At 45.4% G+C, this 17,950-nt stretch overlaps 1 protein-coding gene across 1 annotated transcript in view; it reads left to right on the top strand.

Annotated features, from left to right (window-relative positions):
* Window positions 1-901: 901 nt before the first annotated feature.
* The window catches only part of LOC146193208 (uncharacterized), a 66,583-nt gene continuing 49,534 nt past the window's right edge, over window positions 902-17,950 (top strand). Inside the window, exons 1-3 of the mRNA XM_084600500.1 lie at window positions 902-1,261; window positions 5,454-5,750; window positions 14,316-14,639. Of these exons, the coding sequence (XP_084456626.1) occupies window positions 902-1,261; window positions 5,454-5,750; window positions 14,316-14,639 (981 nt within the window). The remainder of the gene's footprint in view (window positions 1,262-5,453; window positions 5,751-14,315; window positions 14,640-17,950) is intronic.

Here is a 17,950-nt window from a genome sequence, read left to right as displayed (position 1 = left end):
ACACCAGTATCATCTTCAACTTGGCCCGAAGTTAGAAGAGGATGACTTTTAAATTGCACTTTTCCAACCAGCTTTTCAATTACGCTGCAGTCCACGTCCACAATGCCGATATTTGGAGCGCAGAGAACCTCCAAAGGGCATCCCTATCGCAACATCAGTACCAGTGGTCCTTTTAAGTATGGTGCGGAACTTTTGACAGCAAGCTTATTGATTCTATCTTCTTCGGCTACATGCTCAACTAGCAGCGCTAGCAACTAGCACGACACATGATTCCAGCCTAATGGTATGCCTCCGCTGGGCACTATTGCAGGTGCAATCTTGATTAGCAAATTCTTCCAAATGCAATGGGTTGGGCGGCGTGGCCAAATATGGCCTGCAATGTCACCGGACATGACGCACTTTCTTTTCTGGGGATATATGAAGAGATCAGGCATATCGAACTGAGACACGCACGCGAGACGTGTAGAAAGCCAAAATTGCAGACGTTTGAAGTGAAATTCCAGAAGTTCTATTCAGAATTGCAGTGGTAGACGTTTTGAGGGATGTCAGTACTATAACGCGTCAGCGGGATTTGTTTGAGCACATTTTGTAATATGCAAAAGCTGAAGTAATGCTCCCCGTCAGGAGTTTTATCGAATAGAGTATGAAAAAAAATCAACTGACCCTCGTGAAAAGTGCTGGCGATTTTTTCGTGCTCCTCAAAATCAGCACTGATCATCAGAAACAACTGTCCTCGCTGCTGGCTTTGCAATCAGCGAATAAATTCATGTGCAATAAATTTTCAGTCGCAGTTTAGGTGATTACCCATGATATTTAAAACCTATATAAAAAACAATACCTAATCCATCACGCTACGCAAGGAATGCAACTGTTTTGCTCCTTCCTCTGTTCACAGGGAGCGATGGTAAAGCGTACCGTTCCGAAAGCAGTACGAAGGTTCACTGGTGGCGGCTTGCCAAGACCGCCCGCACTGGTTGAACTACGAGAGCCTGGAAAGCGACGAGGCAGTCTGGCGCTGCCCAGCCGTTGCACCGAGAGCGAGGATAGGGTCTGCAACATCACAAAGAGCCTACCAGCGCTCAACGTTCTGCTCTATTTTGTGTCGTACGAGGTGATTGAGGTCACTCCAGGAAAAGTGCTGCTTCGCTCACTCCCGAAATGTGCGCCGAACAAATATGAAGACGATAAAGAATACCAGCGATATGCGGCAGTATTTATTTACTACATGCTGGCTCAACATCGCTGTGTTGTGAACGCTCAGGTAAGATCCGTTTCGCCATCACGAGTGAGCGTCATGGCTTGCTGTCTCCATTGCTGTATACTCATTAGTGACCGTCTAGAAACGAGGATACCTTATGTGAAGTTTAAAGGGTGCTTTACTTCACGTGTTGCATAGTTACTGAAGATTGTCCATTGCCAGTTTTGTAGAATCCAGAGACCACTGTTCAATATTTTCCAACGTAACACCGAAAAGGCACATTACAATAATTATGTCTTGTTCAAAATAACACAAGCGTCGTCAAAGACAAACAGGAAAACGAGCCAAGCAGCAAAATTCAGTACGCATATCTACAGAGGTGAATTGTTTATGACGTTAGGGCGGCAGTTTTTGCGGCAAGAAAATGAAAGATCCTCTACTAACGAACGGCGATCATGGAAACCTAATAAAAAGCGCAGAAGGGAAAAACTCCGTGTGATCTACCTGCTATAGAGTTTTTGATTTATGGTGATATCTTTATCTACCTTGCTATGTTACATCCGCAAGTCCTCCGAACAGAGCCTACTAAAGCAATAAACGAATGTAGAAAGCATAACGTTTCAAAAAAAAATAATAATGCGAAATACTAAATAACGCGAAAAAAAGAAAGGAGCACTTCCCCTACATATATTTTAGTGAGGTAATTACTAATAGAATGTGACAAGTTCTGCATGCCAGACACAAACAGGGACGGAGAGTGGTTTTAGAGAAAAAATATCCATATATATATTTCGAAACCCAAGCGAGAAATGACTCTGCTCTTTATTGAATTCAATGATCACAAGAGGTTTTTGCTCCATATGCGCGCTAATTAGTGCTTTCAGCTGTTTAGCTTATGTACAAAGGTACTTGAAGGAATCTCGTCTTTACCGAAACCACTTTAACAAGTGCACGCATTGATTCCCGTCTTTCAGTGCTAGTGCATGACCCTCCGATTATGTGAAACACCAGAGAGGTTGTTGGGTACAAAAGAAGGTCAAGCAATGCGTACTAAGCACCACACAAGCCACCATGTCACACAACCAACTGATGAATTGATGCCCGGTCATGTTACCTTCTAACCGCCAACTTTCAGTTATGCCCAGGATATATCAGAACGCTGACGCCGACGCTCTAGCCGGATATTTTGGAGAGCGGGTCTTAAAGCTTTCCAGTTTCAGGTTTTTACCCATCAGTTTGCAGCAGGCATCCTTCGGCACTTTGTATCGAACCCCTCTCCTGCCGCTTGCAAGGTGTAGAATTTCGTGCGTTTGCTGTCATTATGGATACCAGGCTGCTTTGGTTACTGTAAACTATATAAGTATCCGAAGTAGCATGTGGAAAAGCGCCCAAAATATTGTCAGGCAGTTCCCGCGGTGGTACATTGGATAAAGATAAGGTGTGGCAATACCGTGATCATGCCCTCATCATGACATACGCCTATCGCAAGCAATGTCAGGCAATGCCAGGCAATGCCGCGCAGTCCTACTGTTGCTTTTTCTTCTCTACAAATAAATGTATTTTTCGGGGTGTTTATTTGGAACAGATGGCTGATGAGAGAAAACACGAACTCCTATAGGGGAATTCAAGTGCACATATACGACTTGAAAAATCACTGCTACACGGGTGAGCTTGAAATATAGAGAAAAAAAATGTTCAATACTATGGGAACAGAATAATTTACTGCAGCAACCGAGGTGTTGGAAATTGTAAGGGGTAAATCCATCACAGGTTGTTAAAGCCGATCCGTACATTGAGATAGAAATGGCAATGAGAGAACGATGCAGAATACGTTTGGGCGGAACTCTAAAGTCACAACGTGTACCAATGGAAGTAAGATTTATTATTTTTTGATGTCTACGGCTCACCTGCTGCGGTGAGACTTAAAGGTGACTAAAACTACTTCAAATTGAATTACCGGTTGCCATATTAACACCGTAACATCTCCAAACCAATGAGAGAGGCAGTGAGCAACAACACTGCTAAAACCAGGTTTGGGCTTTCTCACACTTGCTTTTCCGTCGGCTGCTCTACTGTAGCAATAGTATTCCCTAACCTACCCACCGGATACGCTGAGTAAATAGACTACCGCTCTAAGAACCGCCGGAACTAATTATTGCCACAGCAGCAATTATGCTAGGAGAAAGTACACCGTGAAAGTAGCTAGCACAGGACTGTGCTCAAATTGAGATCAGTGGGAAGGAAAGTTTTTCTTCTGCCGATGTAAGCTGACTGATAGCAATGAAAATGAATAACCAATAATGAAAATGGAGAAATGCAGTCGAACAATTCATTCCATGTTGGCTGAGAATTCACTGCGGGGACGTACAGTGAACTGTTCAAGAGCAAAGGATTGGAAATATTTCTCTTTTATCTAATTATAGCGCGTAATCTCGCATAACTTTTCAGCGATTACCGGATTTTCGTTTTTGGCCACGATAGCGGTAGGGTTCCAAATGTTCTCGAAAAATTTTCCGAGGTCACTGCAGAATCTGCACTGGAGAAATGCGTAAGACTGAGCGTTGCTGTGTTGTCCCTGAGATGTGTCAGTGGGATTCCGTAAGTAACAGATACTGCGTCCTCCCTTATTTTAAAACTAATTGCAGAACCAATTGGAACGTTGGTTGTATTCTACAAGGAGCGCGCGATGTACCGTCTTTGCCAAAATTAACCAGGCTGCAGGATCTGCTTCCCAGCCATGAAGTAGCAGATTGATACCATTTATGAAGCTCGAAATCTCTAATATTAAGGTGAGTGCCTGTCCTCACTTCTCAACTAGTTGGATAAAGTAAGAATCCTTATTTGCTCTATAATACAAGTGAGAAGCAAAACATGCAGCCTGGTTACTTTTGGCAAAGACGGTACCTCCTGCAGCAGCAACGTTCACGCCTTCGAATTTTTGCACGGCAGATGCTGCAGTGCTCTCCAAATTTTTTAGTCTGCAATTGGTTGATTACCTCTCTTTACAAACTTTGTAACCAACCCCACACATTTTTGCACACAAATCACGCCTTTCCCGCTCGTCGATGTTCAAAGATTTCAAATTTTCCTACCCCGGAAGATAGGCGTATAATACGGAAGCGGAGTACCCTGTGATTGGAAGTTGGCATTACCTTTCACGGCTATTTTGACGTCTGAACGTAATTGGCTCTAATGAATTAACTCACAAGCACCTCCCTCACGAGGTTTTTGATGCTTTATCTGAGGCAATCATCCCTTTTTCTTATAAACTCATTATTCGCACATAATCGTGCTGACAAGGTCGAGATGGCACGAAGCCGGAGACATAACCATAAGGCATGGCTAAAAACACGGCAAACATAGCCATACAACGCCCTTTATGATCTCAACATTGTTCGTTTTAGAGTAGCGTAAAGAATTTTTTCCTTTCGACAATGTCAACCCAACTTACGCTTGCGCATTGTCACCGTGGAAATTTTTATTCTAACGTGTTAATTGCTTTCTCAAGCTGTACGCTCGCACTCGTACCAGACTGAACTAGTTACATACGCAGTACAGCAGGATACAGAAGGCACTCTAAGTAGTGAAGAACAATCGCTTGCGAAACGAAGTTAACGCTGTGCACCACTGTGCAGGCCGGATGAGATTGTAAATGAACCAACTGCTTGCCTGGGAGATATGCTCAAGAATTAGTGCTGGTATTGTTTCTGTTACGAAAATATAAAACAGCTTTGTTACTTCTAAGCTGAAGACAGACGTACGTGAATCTATCGGTAGCGTGCAAATATCAGCCTACTGCCAAAGGCCGAGAAAAAGATTCAGTAAATGAAATATTGTGCTTTATCCTGACGGAACATATATTAAAACGTAGGCATATACGTAGATGGCCTTGCATTGCGACATTTACCATGTTCTTTAAAAATATACTTGACAAAGAAAATTACCTGTCAAAGTGAACTGGCACAAAAAGATAAAAAGCATGAATATGAAAATAAGACACCGCAATATAACACCTTACAATATAAGAAATGTTAGTCAATGCTTTTTTTTCTCATTATTGCAAAATTTCTGCTGCATCAGTATTTCTTTGCTCTCGGCATTAATGTCTCTCTTGTAGGTAAGCGCGCAGGTTATGTGCAAGTGCTAAAATGAATTCAGAATATTTTCATTTCATTAGTCACTTTCTCGGCCAATCGGTGCATGTTGTGCAAAGTGCGCCGTTTCGTGCGCAATATAATTATTAATTTCTCCGCAGTTACTCCTTTCTCCTCATGAAAACCGACGCTTCATGCTGCTTTTGAGCAATGGGCTGAAGTCGGCCACCTCGCTCACTCACCTCCACCTTTGTGCGTGTGAACTCAACGCTGAAGCGACGTCGAATGCCTTCACTGCAATCCACCGCCTGTTGACGCTGCAGCTGTATGAACTGTCGTTGGAGAGAGTCCTTTTCGTCCTGCCATCGCGAGTGCAACTGGAGGTCTTCGCACAGGGCCTGGTGAGCACAGAGTCTCTGAAGATTCTGAAGATCATCCAAGTCGACGTCGTCGCCAAGGTGAGGTGATCCACGCTGCTACTCGTAATTCACTCGATAGATTCTTCCTGCTCAGAAAGAATGACCAACACAAAAGAACGCCGGCCGGTCTAAAGCGCACGATGCGAAATGTTGCTGACGACGTGTAATATACTACCGCTATACGGGATGCGAAAGGAACTCTCCGGCAGGCTTTGGGAGGATTTAGGGAACTTGTGTTGGAGGGAAAGCGCAAGGAAGCAGCGCTGCAGCGCAGTTATTTTCCGCTCAAGCTTATGGTTCTCAGTGCTGTTTGTATAGCTAGGTTCTATTATAACAATAAGATTCTTGGTCATCTCTGTTTCGTGATATTCTAAATCTCCCTATTTCCAACAAATCAAGCGCGCTTCGCTAAACATTTCTGCCGCTTGATAACAACGCCGATTTGGCGCTTTGGAGAGCCCTGGGTTGGAGAACTCAGATCAGGTTACAGTGGTATAACAGGTGAGAGTTTTGTTTTTCTTTGGTCCCTGTCTGATCGAACCTCGGGTGATAGTAAATGGCGCTGTCGTATGTCCACGTGCTCCTGTTCCCTATTGTTGGTGACTCGACGCAGATTTCTCTTGTAATTTCTACTTGAATTTGTGAAGGCCAGCTCGCCTCGTCCTCTTCAGCTCTTACAAGCTTACAAGATGATGACGAGGTGAGACCCCGCGGTAAACTTAACATCGATGTTTACTTAGGCCATCCTTGTAAAAATACAGTGGCGAACAGACTCAGAACGAACGAAAACACACACATTAAGAACGACATGATAGGGCATGATAGGAACTCTTGACGTGGCAAGAGTGGCACATAGCAAGCTGTGAGAATTCGTTTATTAATGGTGGAGAATTTTTTTCTCCGGACAAAGCCGTTGATGCGGTTTGTATGCATTGGTTTTAGTTGTTTGAATTTATTAATCTTCTATTATTTGTTTAGTCACCTTAAGACGGCTATCGGAGGAAACTTCGTACTGGCTGAAAATGAAGAAACATGGTTCCTACTTTCTTCGTTTTCTTTCTTCTGTGCCGTTCCTGCAATGGATGTCAAGATGACCGGGTAGAGTGTTTTCCACTTTGTTTTCGTTCAGTTGGCCTCTCATTGAAACATATCTACCAGTTTGGCTCGTATAGTGTTTGCCAGAGGAAAGCAGAAGCCTGTGACAACTTTGTTACTGCAATATTTTTACGTTGTGATCCACATTTCATTGTCGGGTGACGAAAGGTGGATGCCATTTAGTCTGAAACTGAATGGGTGATCTAATTTACAGCCAGCCGAACCCATGGCTGTCTTTGGAAGAGTAATTAGCTTCAATCATAGACAGATTTCCAGCCGTACTAGGCCATTTAGTTAAAATAAAGGCGTACATATACAGGTTAATCATGATCTGATGAGGCAATGATCTATTTGTAGAAAGGGAAGCCTCCCCAGCACACAGTTGTGCCGGACAAGATTCATGGGAGCTAGCACACAATGATGGAGTTACCCCTGTAGTCCTAAGTTAAAAAGTGCTGCAAAAGGTTACTGTATTCTTTTCTTGAGAATGAGCGCTGTGAAAAATAAATTGATTAAAATATGATTTCAACTCCCCACATTTCTTGGAGATAATGGAAACAAGTTTCCGCGCACTTACTTCAGTACAGCGAATTTTTTTTTTCTTAAGGTACTGTGAAGTTCGTTCAAGTGAAGTTTCACTTTACCATGGTTTAAGTTCTGTATGCGCAGACTGGAATGAAGTGAGAGACCTCTGGCTCTTTAGGTCGTAGTGCCAGCACACATGGTCATCACAGAGGCTCAAGGAAAGGTGTAAGAACCTTAATGCCCATTTGGCAGGTAATTCATATGTTAAAGCAAGCGGGTCAAGGCACTTGAAAAAACCGGCGAAATTTTCGAGCATGACGCATCTGCGTTAGAAGCTGCACCTGTCATAAAAGCTGCAAGATTGAAAAAACCGTGCAACACTTGTATTTTCTAGTTGCTATTCAAAAATTTGTTAATCGCGTTCGAGGTGAAGCTCACTTAAGACGCGGAGCTGCACATGATCCAATGCAAAGGCCGTTCGCTCTGATGTAATGCATACTTGTCATGAAAAAATGTCGACTGAAAATAAGTCAGGATTTCAAGAACGTTGTCGTTACCTATGACTGCAGCATCCTGGAAAACTACCGCACCATGACAGTCAGTGCATTCCTCAAAACAAGAAAGCAATTTCTTTTGTGGGAGGGAATACTATAGACCTGCTATATGAGCAGGACAAGTTGAAAGGCTCATTTTGACGAAGCTTCAAGCGCAGAAAAGACAGGGACGACGCTTTGCTTTGTTCCTCTCGCGTCTTTGTCTTTATTTTTTTTTTTGTTCTTTAAGCGTCACCAAAATGAGCAAACTACACCACCTAGTTCAAGAAACAACCTTTCTTAGGCTGAAAAGCCTGTCGTTTGATATTCTTGCGAGAAATAGATAACCTAGTTAGAATGTTTCACCAGAAAATCATCGTTAAGGGATCGTCATTTATGTGCCAGGACAGCTGCTGAGACCACCCGATATAATATATGGAGGTCCAAGGCATGGCTCTGTCATCGGCGAGTTGTTTTTCTTCTACTTGCATTTAATTAACTTTCCTACTAAAATGATTACAATACGAATTGAGTTCAATTGTAAGAAAATTTTTGTTTAATTCTCTACGTCTTTCCTTCGCTGTTTATTGGCTTCTTTCGTTCTGTCTCATAACAAGCCCCTCAGTTTCCCACTCAATGTTTTGCTTAATATCGAGTGAATGTTACATCGAGATAGTTTCGGCTATATCTATTCTTCGAATTCGATGTAGGCTTTCGGTACTGATCTGAGAGATGAGCTGACAGATGAGAGGAACTAGAGGGTATGAAACGGGATGTCATAGGGCTTAGTGAGGTTAGGAGGCCGAATGAGGTATATACTGTACTGAAGAATGGGCATGTATTGTGTTGCCGAGGTTTATCGAGAGGCGACAACTAGGAGTAGGTTTCGTTGTCAATAAATATATAGCGGGTAATATAGATGCATTCTATAGTGTTAGTGATAGGGTGCCAGGCATCGTAATTAGGCCTAATAAGCGGTATAAATTGGAGGTTGCACAGGCCTCTGCACGTACATGTAGTTATGATGACCAGACAGTTAAAAGCTTCAACGAAGATATAGAAACGTCAATGTGAAAAGTAAAGACGCAGTATACTGTACTAATGTGCGACTTCAATGCCAAGGTAGGGAAAAGCCAGGCAGAAGACCAGGCAGTAGGTGACTATGGCATTGGTTCTAGGAATAGCAAGGGGAAGTTGCTAGTTGAGTTTGCAGAGCGCAATAAATTAAGAATAATGAATATCTTCTTCAGCAGGTGAGTACAGGTAAGATGCAACTTTTGTATATTTTCCTCTTGAGCGATATCGGTAAGCTGCTAGTCGTAATCTGCGAGTGCTTGCCAAATTCGCTTCACCCAATCTTTTTCTTGTTATTTCTTTTTCATGGTCCGGGTCTGCGGTTACTAAATGTCCTAAGTAGACATATTCGCCTACTACTTCCAGTGCTTCGCTACCTAAAGTAAATTGCTGTTCCTTCTCGAGGCTGTTGAACATTACCTTAGTCTCCTGCATATTGATTTTTAAGCCTACCGTTCTACTTTTCCTGTCTAGGTCATCAATCATTATTTTCAGTTCATCCCCCGAGTTACTTAGCACGGCAATGTCATCAGGAAATCGCAGATAACTGAGGTATTCTCCATCTACCCTTATCCCTAAGTGCTCCCAAGCGCTCGCGGCGCTTATTTAAAAGCCACATCCGCCATTGTAATTTGCGTCAGCGGTAAGGCGATGAGCAAAAAGTTTCTTAAAAATCCGTGGTATTAGGCGCACAGCCCAAGGAATATGTGCACGGCTTTCTTGTCGGAAGGCTGCGGAAACTTCGCGATCGCAGCAGTTTTCTGCGCGACTGCGCGAACGCCATCCTTGCTCACAATATGGCCCAGGTATAACAGCTCCTCGTAGCCGAAGTGACACTTTTCTGATTTCAACGTCAGTCCTGATGACTTGATGGCATTCAGTATTCCGCAGCATTTTCAGGTGGTCTTCAAACTGACAAGAAGACAACGGCATAATCCAATTATACCAAACAAATCTGCCAGTTCAAGCCAGATAAGGCAGTGTCCCTTACTCGCTGGAGTGGTTGGTGCGGAGCACAGGCCAAATGGCATTACCTTGAATTCAAACGGTCTGTCTGGTGTTACGAACGTCGCCTTCTCGCGGTCTCTTTCATCGACCTCAATTTGCCTGTACCCGCTCCTCCAGTTCATGAACGAGAAATACCTAGCGTTGCTGAGATGGTCTGGTGTGTCGTCGTTGCGAGGGAGCGGGTTGGCATCCTTCTTTGTGACGTTGTTTAGCGGCGGTAAACAACTCAGAAGCGAAGTGTGCCGTCTCTCTTCTTCACTAGGGCTACTGGTGCCACCTAGGGGCTGTTCGATGTCTGAATCACGTCTACTCGAAGCAGTTCCTCAAATTGATCTTCAGTGGCTTGGCGTTCGCTTGGGTATACGCGGTAGGGACTTTGACGAAGAGGTCGGGCTTGTTCACCTGTGATTATCCGCTGCTTTGCCAACGGATTCTGTCGCACCTTTGACGCCGAACAAAAGCACTCGCTGTAGCTTTCAAGAAGATAGCGAATCCGGTCTTTCCTGTCTTGGGGTGATGTTGTGCTGATGTCGAACGTGGGCTACTTAGATAGGTTGGACGTATCGTTTTCCGGTTACTCGTAAAAGGGGCAAACACATCTCGACTGTCGGCTAGCTCTTCGAATAAAGCAATCATCGTGCCATTGTTAAGAGGCCGGGATTCTTCGGAGAAGTTCATCACCAGCACCTGAGCCTGTCCTGCTGGGATATGGGCTACACGTCTTGCGATATCAATCCCTATTTCCAAAAGCAACTTGGTGCTTCCTTCGACGACGCCTTCGGCAGTTTCAATGTCTCCGTTTCCCACGCAATTGACGATGATTGATCAGGGCGGCATGGTCAAGTTTCATCCCCGTCCAGAACGCTTAGACCGATGTGATGCGTCGATGTGGTCATGGAAAGCATGGCGTTGTCCGTCGAGAGCTTGGTGACTTTTGAGCGGAGGTCGATGGTCGCAGGATGTTCCTTTAGAAAGTCCATGCCCAGAATCACGCCGAGGGGACACTGCTGTAGAAGCACGAAGCTCGTGGGGTAAGTGCTTCTATTTACGGTTACTCTTGCAGTGCGACGCCCCGACGGAGTAGAGGTTGCCACCAGCGGTGCGAATCAGTGAGCCATTCCAAACGGTCGTTCTTTCCTGACCTGGGGGGCGAAAGCTCCACTGATGACACAATAGTCGGCTCCAGTGTCCACTAGGGTGGTAACCACGCGACCATCGACAGCAACGGCATGGTCACTTGTTCGTGTCCTTGTATTGCACGTTTACTTCAGTGTTCGATGTCTACTTTGTCGTTTGCTCTAGTCGCGGGCAGTACACACCGCTGTCACTTCACCGGGAGGTGGCGTAAACTTTGATTCTGGTCGTGTTGTCGTTAATGTTGCCATCGTGCGTAGGAGCGGTGTCACACTTGAGTCGGGGCGCGTGATCGTCGAGGGCGCCTTCATAAGGAGCGTCGACAGAATAACGGCATCGTCGTTACACGTCATCGGTGGCGGAGGATCTTCGGTTTTTCTCCGTTGAACAACCTCACCTCTACAGGTTGCTGCCTTTAGTTTCCCCAACATTCCTTGCACGTAACTGTGGCCCGTAGACGCAAATCTGGCGCTGTACGGCGATGGAGAGCGATACCGATGGCTTGGTGACTCTGCCCTGCGCAAGTAGTCGTCGATTTCCTGCGGTCGCTCGCTAGGACGGGGTCATGGGGCATCGATGGCGAAACCACGCAGGCCGATACGCCTGTACCGCCAGTGATGGAAGATGTGTCCAGCGTCACCACAATGCATAGTGGTCGGTTGTTGGACGTCCTCCAAGCGTCGCATTTCTTTAGGCTGGACTGTCGCTCGTAGACTTGGCGGGTGGCGGCCAAGGGGCTGCGTTAGGTTGGAGCTTGTTCGCATCGAGGGGGTTTGCTGGGTCACGTTGGGGTGAAAGACAGCGTGCGGCAGCGGCGTACTTCACAGCTTGGGGTTGCTGCATTGTATCCGTCAAGGTAGGATCGCCAACCGCCTGTTGTACTTCACGGACGACATCAGCAAGTGTCGCTACTTGAGGTTGCTGGAATGATAGAAGCAGTCGGCGCAGATCTTTCCGAACCTCTTCGCGGATAAGGCCTCGTAGGCTGTCTGCGCGTGTAGATGATCTGTCGCAGGGCTTCAATAGACCGCTTTAAGTGGTCGACTGTACTGGTGCATGCGGGCCGCAATAGTCGTCTCGATGGACGATGCCTCTTCTTCTAATTCCGCCACTGCGGTAGGCGTATTCCTAGCAAGGCCTGCAAAAAGCGATTCCTTCACACCTCTAGTTAACAGTTTTACTTTCTCCTCCTCCGTCATGTTTGGGTTAGCACGGAAAAAGAAGCGTTTCATTTCCTCGACGTAAACGAGGACAGACTCATTTGGTTGCTGAATTCTTGATTAAGGGAGGGCCTGTGCTTTCTTTTTGGACGGAACTTGCGAAAGCCTTCATAAACTCCTCTTTGAATGTGTCCCAGACATTTATTTCAAAGTAGACTCGGGCAGATCTTTGAAGAGCCAAGTAGACTTGCCTGAGTTTCGAATCGTTGTTCCAGCCATTGAATGCTGCCAGGTGGTCGAAATCGTCGATCCAGTCCTCCGAATCTTTGCAGGCAGTCCTTGGAAGGTGTGGAGCTCCCGGGGCTGCATGAAGACAACCGGAGATGTAGACTGGGTCAATGTCAATGTGGGGGCCTTCTTCCGGGATCGAATGAGGTTTGGCAGCAGACCCTGTTCGTGTTGGAGCCCTTGAAATAGGCGGCTGGCTCGATGACCTGCAGGCTGATTCCCTAGGGCGACAGCAACGATGCTCAGGTGATCGCGTGAAGGGATAGGCCGGATCTCAAAGGGCAGGACCTCCGCCAGATATTACGTGGTGGTGACAAGGCCGATGGCAACAAATGAAAAGCCTGGGAGTTCACTGAAGAAACTCTTTGTTCAGCTGGCTTGCGCCCGCAAAGGAACCATGTGAATCGGCAACGGCGATGACAACAAACGTGCTCGTCCGTCGTCGAACTAATAATGCCGGTATCGCGCCTCAGCGCTCGATTCCAAGGCTGCAAAGAAAGATCGATATAAACCGCAAACGATGACTAGCACAACCTAGAACATTGCGGAAATATAAGCGAGTAGCCGGAATCTTCGAGAAATATCTCTGAGCATCTTGAGCGACAAAGAAACTGATAACGCTGCGTTTCGCGACGACAATCATGATCAAATAAAGAACACAGAATTGATACGCGTGCCAGAATCAATTATATAGCCGCATGATGGCGGCTGTCGAAAAAGAACACAGAATTGAATGGTTAGCGGCAATATACAACCCCTCTCGACAAAGGCTACATCAGTCACCTTTTGTTTGTTGTTGTTGTTGTTGGTTGGTTCACAGGAAGGGAAATGCGCAGTATCTGTCACACTTGCGATGTGGACACCTGAACCGCGCCGTAAAGGAAGGGAGGAAGGTGGGAATGAAAGTGGAAAGAGAGAAAGGGGAGGCGTAGTGGAGGGCTACGGAGTAATTCCGACCACCTGGGGATCTTTAACGTGCGCTGACATCGCACAGCTCACGGACGCCATTTCGTTTCGCCTCCATCGAAACGCAGCCGCCGAGGTCGGGTTCGAACCCGGGAACTCCGGCACAGTAGTCGGGCGTCTTACCACTGCACCACCCCAGCGGGGCCCTTTTGTTTACGCATTCGGCTAAAATTGTAGCGCAATGGGTGGAGTAGACACCGGACTGGTTGTTAACGATTACCTAGGTTCTTATGCGTAAAATTACTACTTTAAATCTACTCTCGGCTATTGAGTGGTGGTGGCGCGTTCGACCTTTGGAGGTCCAGAATTGTCACAATTCGCGCTAGGAGGGGCATGTGTCTTGAGAACCACTCGTCGTAGGCGCATGCGCGTGGTACCAAATGATTTTCTCAACGAGATCCATGCCAAATGAGGTTGCGAAGGTCAATAACAATGACAGCTTAGAGTGTGTCGAAATCCAGGTTATTCCCAATGACCCATAGATGGCGCTTCACTTGGCGCCGAGTGTTGAATTTAATGATTGCAGTGTTTAAAAAAAAATGGTGCAATCATGCGTTTACGACAATGTCAAAACATTTTACAAAGAAATGTAAAACCTACCCAGAGTCGTGGTGCAAATCATGCTGTAATCTCAAATGCTGCAATCACTAAAAAAACAACGCATGAGCTGCCGCTCTTGCACTTCAACGTCTATCAGACGGTGGCGGAAAATATTTTTATTTTGTGTGTGTATGAACGTCTAAACCCCTGGTTGCATAAATTTTCCGCACTAAGCTATTCGTGTGGCATTATATGGCTAATAAACCTCCTTCCTTCCACAGATATATTCTGCAGCGCACAGAGTAGATTTCCCGGAAGCGGTTATGCGGGCACTCATCAGCATTACTAGCCTCTTAAGCCTCAGCGTGGATTCCTCGTTTCCTGTCCACAAAAGCGGCACGAGCTTTAAGCGGATGCTGGCCAGTCCGGGTGCGCCAGCCGAGCTCACTGTGATGTGCCGCCATCCTCCTCACCGCCGCAAGTCTAACTTGGTCTTCGAGGCACTGATGAGAAACAGAACGGTGAAAACGTTTAGCGTCGAAGGCTTCAATTTAGATCGTACGGACGCAAGGGCTTTCTCCAAGCTCCTTGAAAGAAACGACACCATTTAGGATATCAGCCTGGTAGCGATCAAGTGGGCTATAATGCGACATCGTGGAGAGCTAGTAAGTAGTGTTACCCTTAGTTTGTTTATCGCATGCTTTATAACTGAGATCACCTAGGCTCTCTAGAGCGTGTTTAAATTTGTTTCTGACTTGACAGCTGCACGATAAGTTTCCTTAAAACCTGTTTCGAATCGCTTATTCGATAGGTTGAAGGTTCCTGTGGAGCTTTCAGCCATTACTATGCAGACGCATGCGTGTATTAAAAGACACGCAGAGTTCGAATAGGTTGCCTAATGAAAGAAAATTGCCACTGCATTTTCTCCGCAAAAAATGCAAATATTTAGCTCTCAATTTTTGTTTCTTTCGCTACAGCATTTAATTGATTTTTCAACAACAGACCAGTATTCGCAGCCCATACACGTGAGTGACCGTGTAATACCGCTCATCGTTAGGGAATGTCAGTTCATTTAGTGAAATGTAAAGCACCGTTGTTATCAGGAAGGCACGGCGCAGACATCCGTTTCGCCAACATTAGTAATAATTTAAATAACTTCCCTTTCGTGCGTAGCCATATATAAAATAACTTTTTCATGACCTTCGTGCTTGCTCTGTGCCATTGTTGGCCATTCGATTGCGACGCCGCGCCGCGCAGGCTGAAAGTGAGTGTTGTGCGGTATCAGCTCATTTCAAGGAGCATTCGAAGGTATAAATTAAGGTGCGAGCAATGCAGTGAGGCTTACAGTCATTTAGTCATTACGGGATGTTAAAGCTCAAGATTTGATTTTTTTTTTTGTTGTTGTCAGCATGCAAAAAAAAAGTTGCTTATTTGGTGACTTAGGAAATTATCTGTACGTTGGCAGTATTGAACTATAATCTTATTGGAGGTATAACAATTTCTCTGGACCTGAAGATTGCAAAACGACCAATATGACACGCATTGTTTGCCTCGCCCAGAGGTTTCAGCAGCTTAGCGTTGGCAGCTGCCACAATAGTAAATACTGATAAAGTTACGGCTTCACAAATACGGGAGAAGGGGGCTCATAAACTCTGGCTTTAATGGTATTCATTAATGGCTCAGTCTGCTAGCTACCTATGTATATCCACATTCATCTGCATTCACTTTCTGCTCCCCTATAATCATTGGTCTGATAACTGGGGCCCAGCTGGGGGCATGTATGTGCGTGCACTGTGCGGTACCACGAACCCCAGCTCACATGTTAGCCGTGCATGGCATCGCGCAGCGTCTGGGGAAAACAGGATCTTGGTGGTTGAGCCGATGCTGAGTCTTTCGACCTCTAACGCCTCTCGGCGGGGGCAACACATCACTTTGGCCCGCTCTTACCATAGGTACAGTCTGACAAAAGTAACCAGGCTGCGTGCTTCGTTTCTGAGTTGGATAGTAGAGACTTCATACAACTTATGAAGCATTAAATGTATGAAAACTAAAGGCGAGGTCCTGTCTTCACTTGTCAACAAGCTGTTACATTCTGGGTGTCCATGTTGGCTTTAGAATATAAGCGAGAAGCAAAGCATGCAGCCTGGTTACTTTTGGCAAAGACGGTACCTCCGGGCTGACCTATCCTGAACTATATCTTACAACTATCCGGTCTTCTTATCTCTTCTTCGATTTTTTCCTTCTTGCAGGCAGCTAGGGTTACCGTTGTGTGATGTAACAACCCTAAGTTGCCCATATTAAGTTATAGTTACAGTGTACAGCTTGCGTGGGCAGGACTCCTTTAAGTTCCTGCCCCATCCTCTTGTCGGGCTCGATGGTGGATAGCTGCCGCTGTGGCCGATCAACGTACTTATTTTTATGGCTTCTTCTTCAAGACAAAATGATCGCCTAGCAAAAAATGGCGGACCGAAGTAACCTCTCACTTCTTTCATGGAAATCAATAAGTGATCCCCAAATTTCAAGTCATTCACAGCAAAGAACCAGAAAATCCAGCCCGCATGGTATCTCCCTTCCCCGTGTCTAAATACCTTACACAAGCAATGCAAACAGGATACAAATTATCTCACTTAGGCAGTGGAGACCTGCACCTTGAAGTTCGAGACAAAACCGAGCGTGACAGTATTCGGAAGCTTGAGTCCTTTGGCGACATCCTTATCATAATCAGTGTTTTGTCAGAGATAATAATGTCCGTGGAGTAATATTTGAGGATGTCTTCCTCCACATCTGCGAAGAAATGCTTGAGGGACTCAAAAAACAACATATAACATTTGTCCAGAAAATGAAATTAAAAAAGATGACAAGGAAATACCCATAAAACACCTTGTGCTATCGTTTGCAACCTCTACAGCCCCCCCACCCCCCCCCCCCCACCTTACTGATCGAAATAGACTACAATAAAGTGATTGTCCGACGTTGCATTCCCAATCCCAGGCGCTATTTTAATTAACGACATTTCGGCTATGGTTCGCAGAGCTGCCCGGGCCCTCCTAAATGTGTTAGATGTGCCAGAAGTGTCCATGCCTCTGGCAACTGTGCTGCTATGCCGCATTGCGCCAACTGCAATCGGGACTACCCCGACTGTGAACACTGATTTGAAAGAGCTAAACTTTGAAACACTTTTCTTCAGTACTGATATTTCTGCCGTCGTCCTGCAGATCAATGCGGGCCTGCGTGTTATGTGGGGGAGATGGTACGCCAGAACATTTTCAAGTTGCTATGTACAAGAGATTGAAGGTCATGAGAAATTTTTTCTTGCTTTACGGACCGCACTGCACAATTTTTTTTTTCGCAGAATTGCTGCTTCAGCTTCAAAGAAGGAGAACTAGATTTTCGTAATCTTTTGAACAAACGATTCGTTTTTTTTATTTAGTGACTAGTGTGACCTGATCCCATGGCTTCGATATATTCGTGCGAAATGAAATTGTTTATATGTGAGCATGCGTTAGTTCCTGCAGTTTTTCATTAAACAAGGTCAAGTTTTCATTGAGAGATCGGGAAGAAAGAGTTGGAACGAATGAGCAAGAGAATTCCTTGAGGCCTACGTTAAAAATCACTGGAGTGAGCTTTTCTGCAGTTGAAAATAGGGTGGCACGTCAGATGTTCTGTATGTGATGGGACGTCAAGAGTGAAGCTTACAAGCCTACGGTCACTGAATCCCTCACTAGTGTAATGGTGCTTAAGTTCTCCGGCATGTGTTCAGAAGGAGAAGAATGATATTAGTTGCACGGGTTGATTGTGGAGCAGCGACAGCTAGAAGTTAAGTTCGGTCAGTTGGTATCCGAATAGTTATCACCTTTAATAAATATGTTGGCTTTTGGAAATTTTATCTCATGGCACTGAGGTTACTGTGTAAATG

This window comes from Amblyomma maculatum, chromosome 4 (assembly GCF_055883805.1).
Source record: "Amblyomma maculatum isolate TAMU_Amacu chromosome 4, ASM5588380v1, whole genome shotgun sequence".
NCBI classification, from domain to species: Eukaryota; Metazoa; Arthropoda; class Arachnida; order Ixodida; family Ixodidae; genus Amblyomma; species Amblyomma maculatum.
This window is presented reverse-complemented; position numbering and strand designations above follow the sequence as displayed.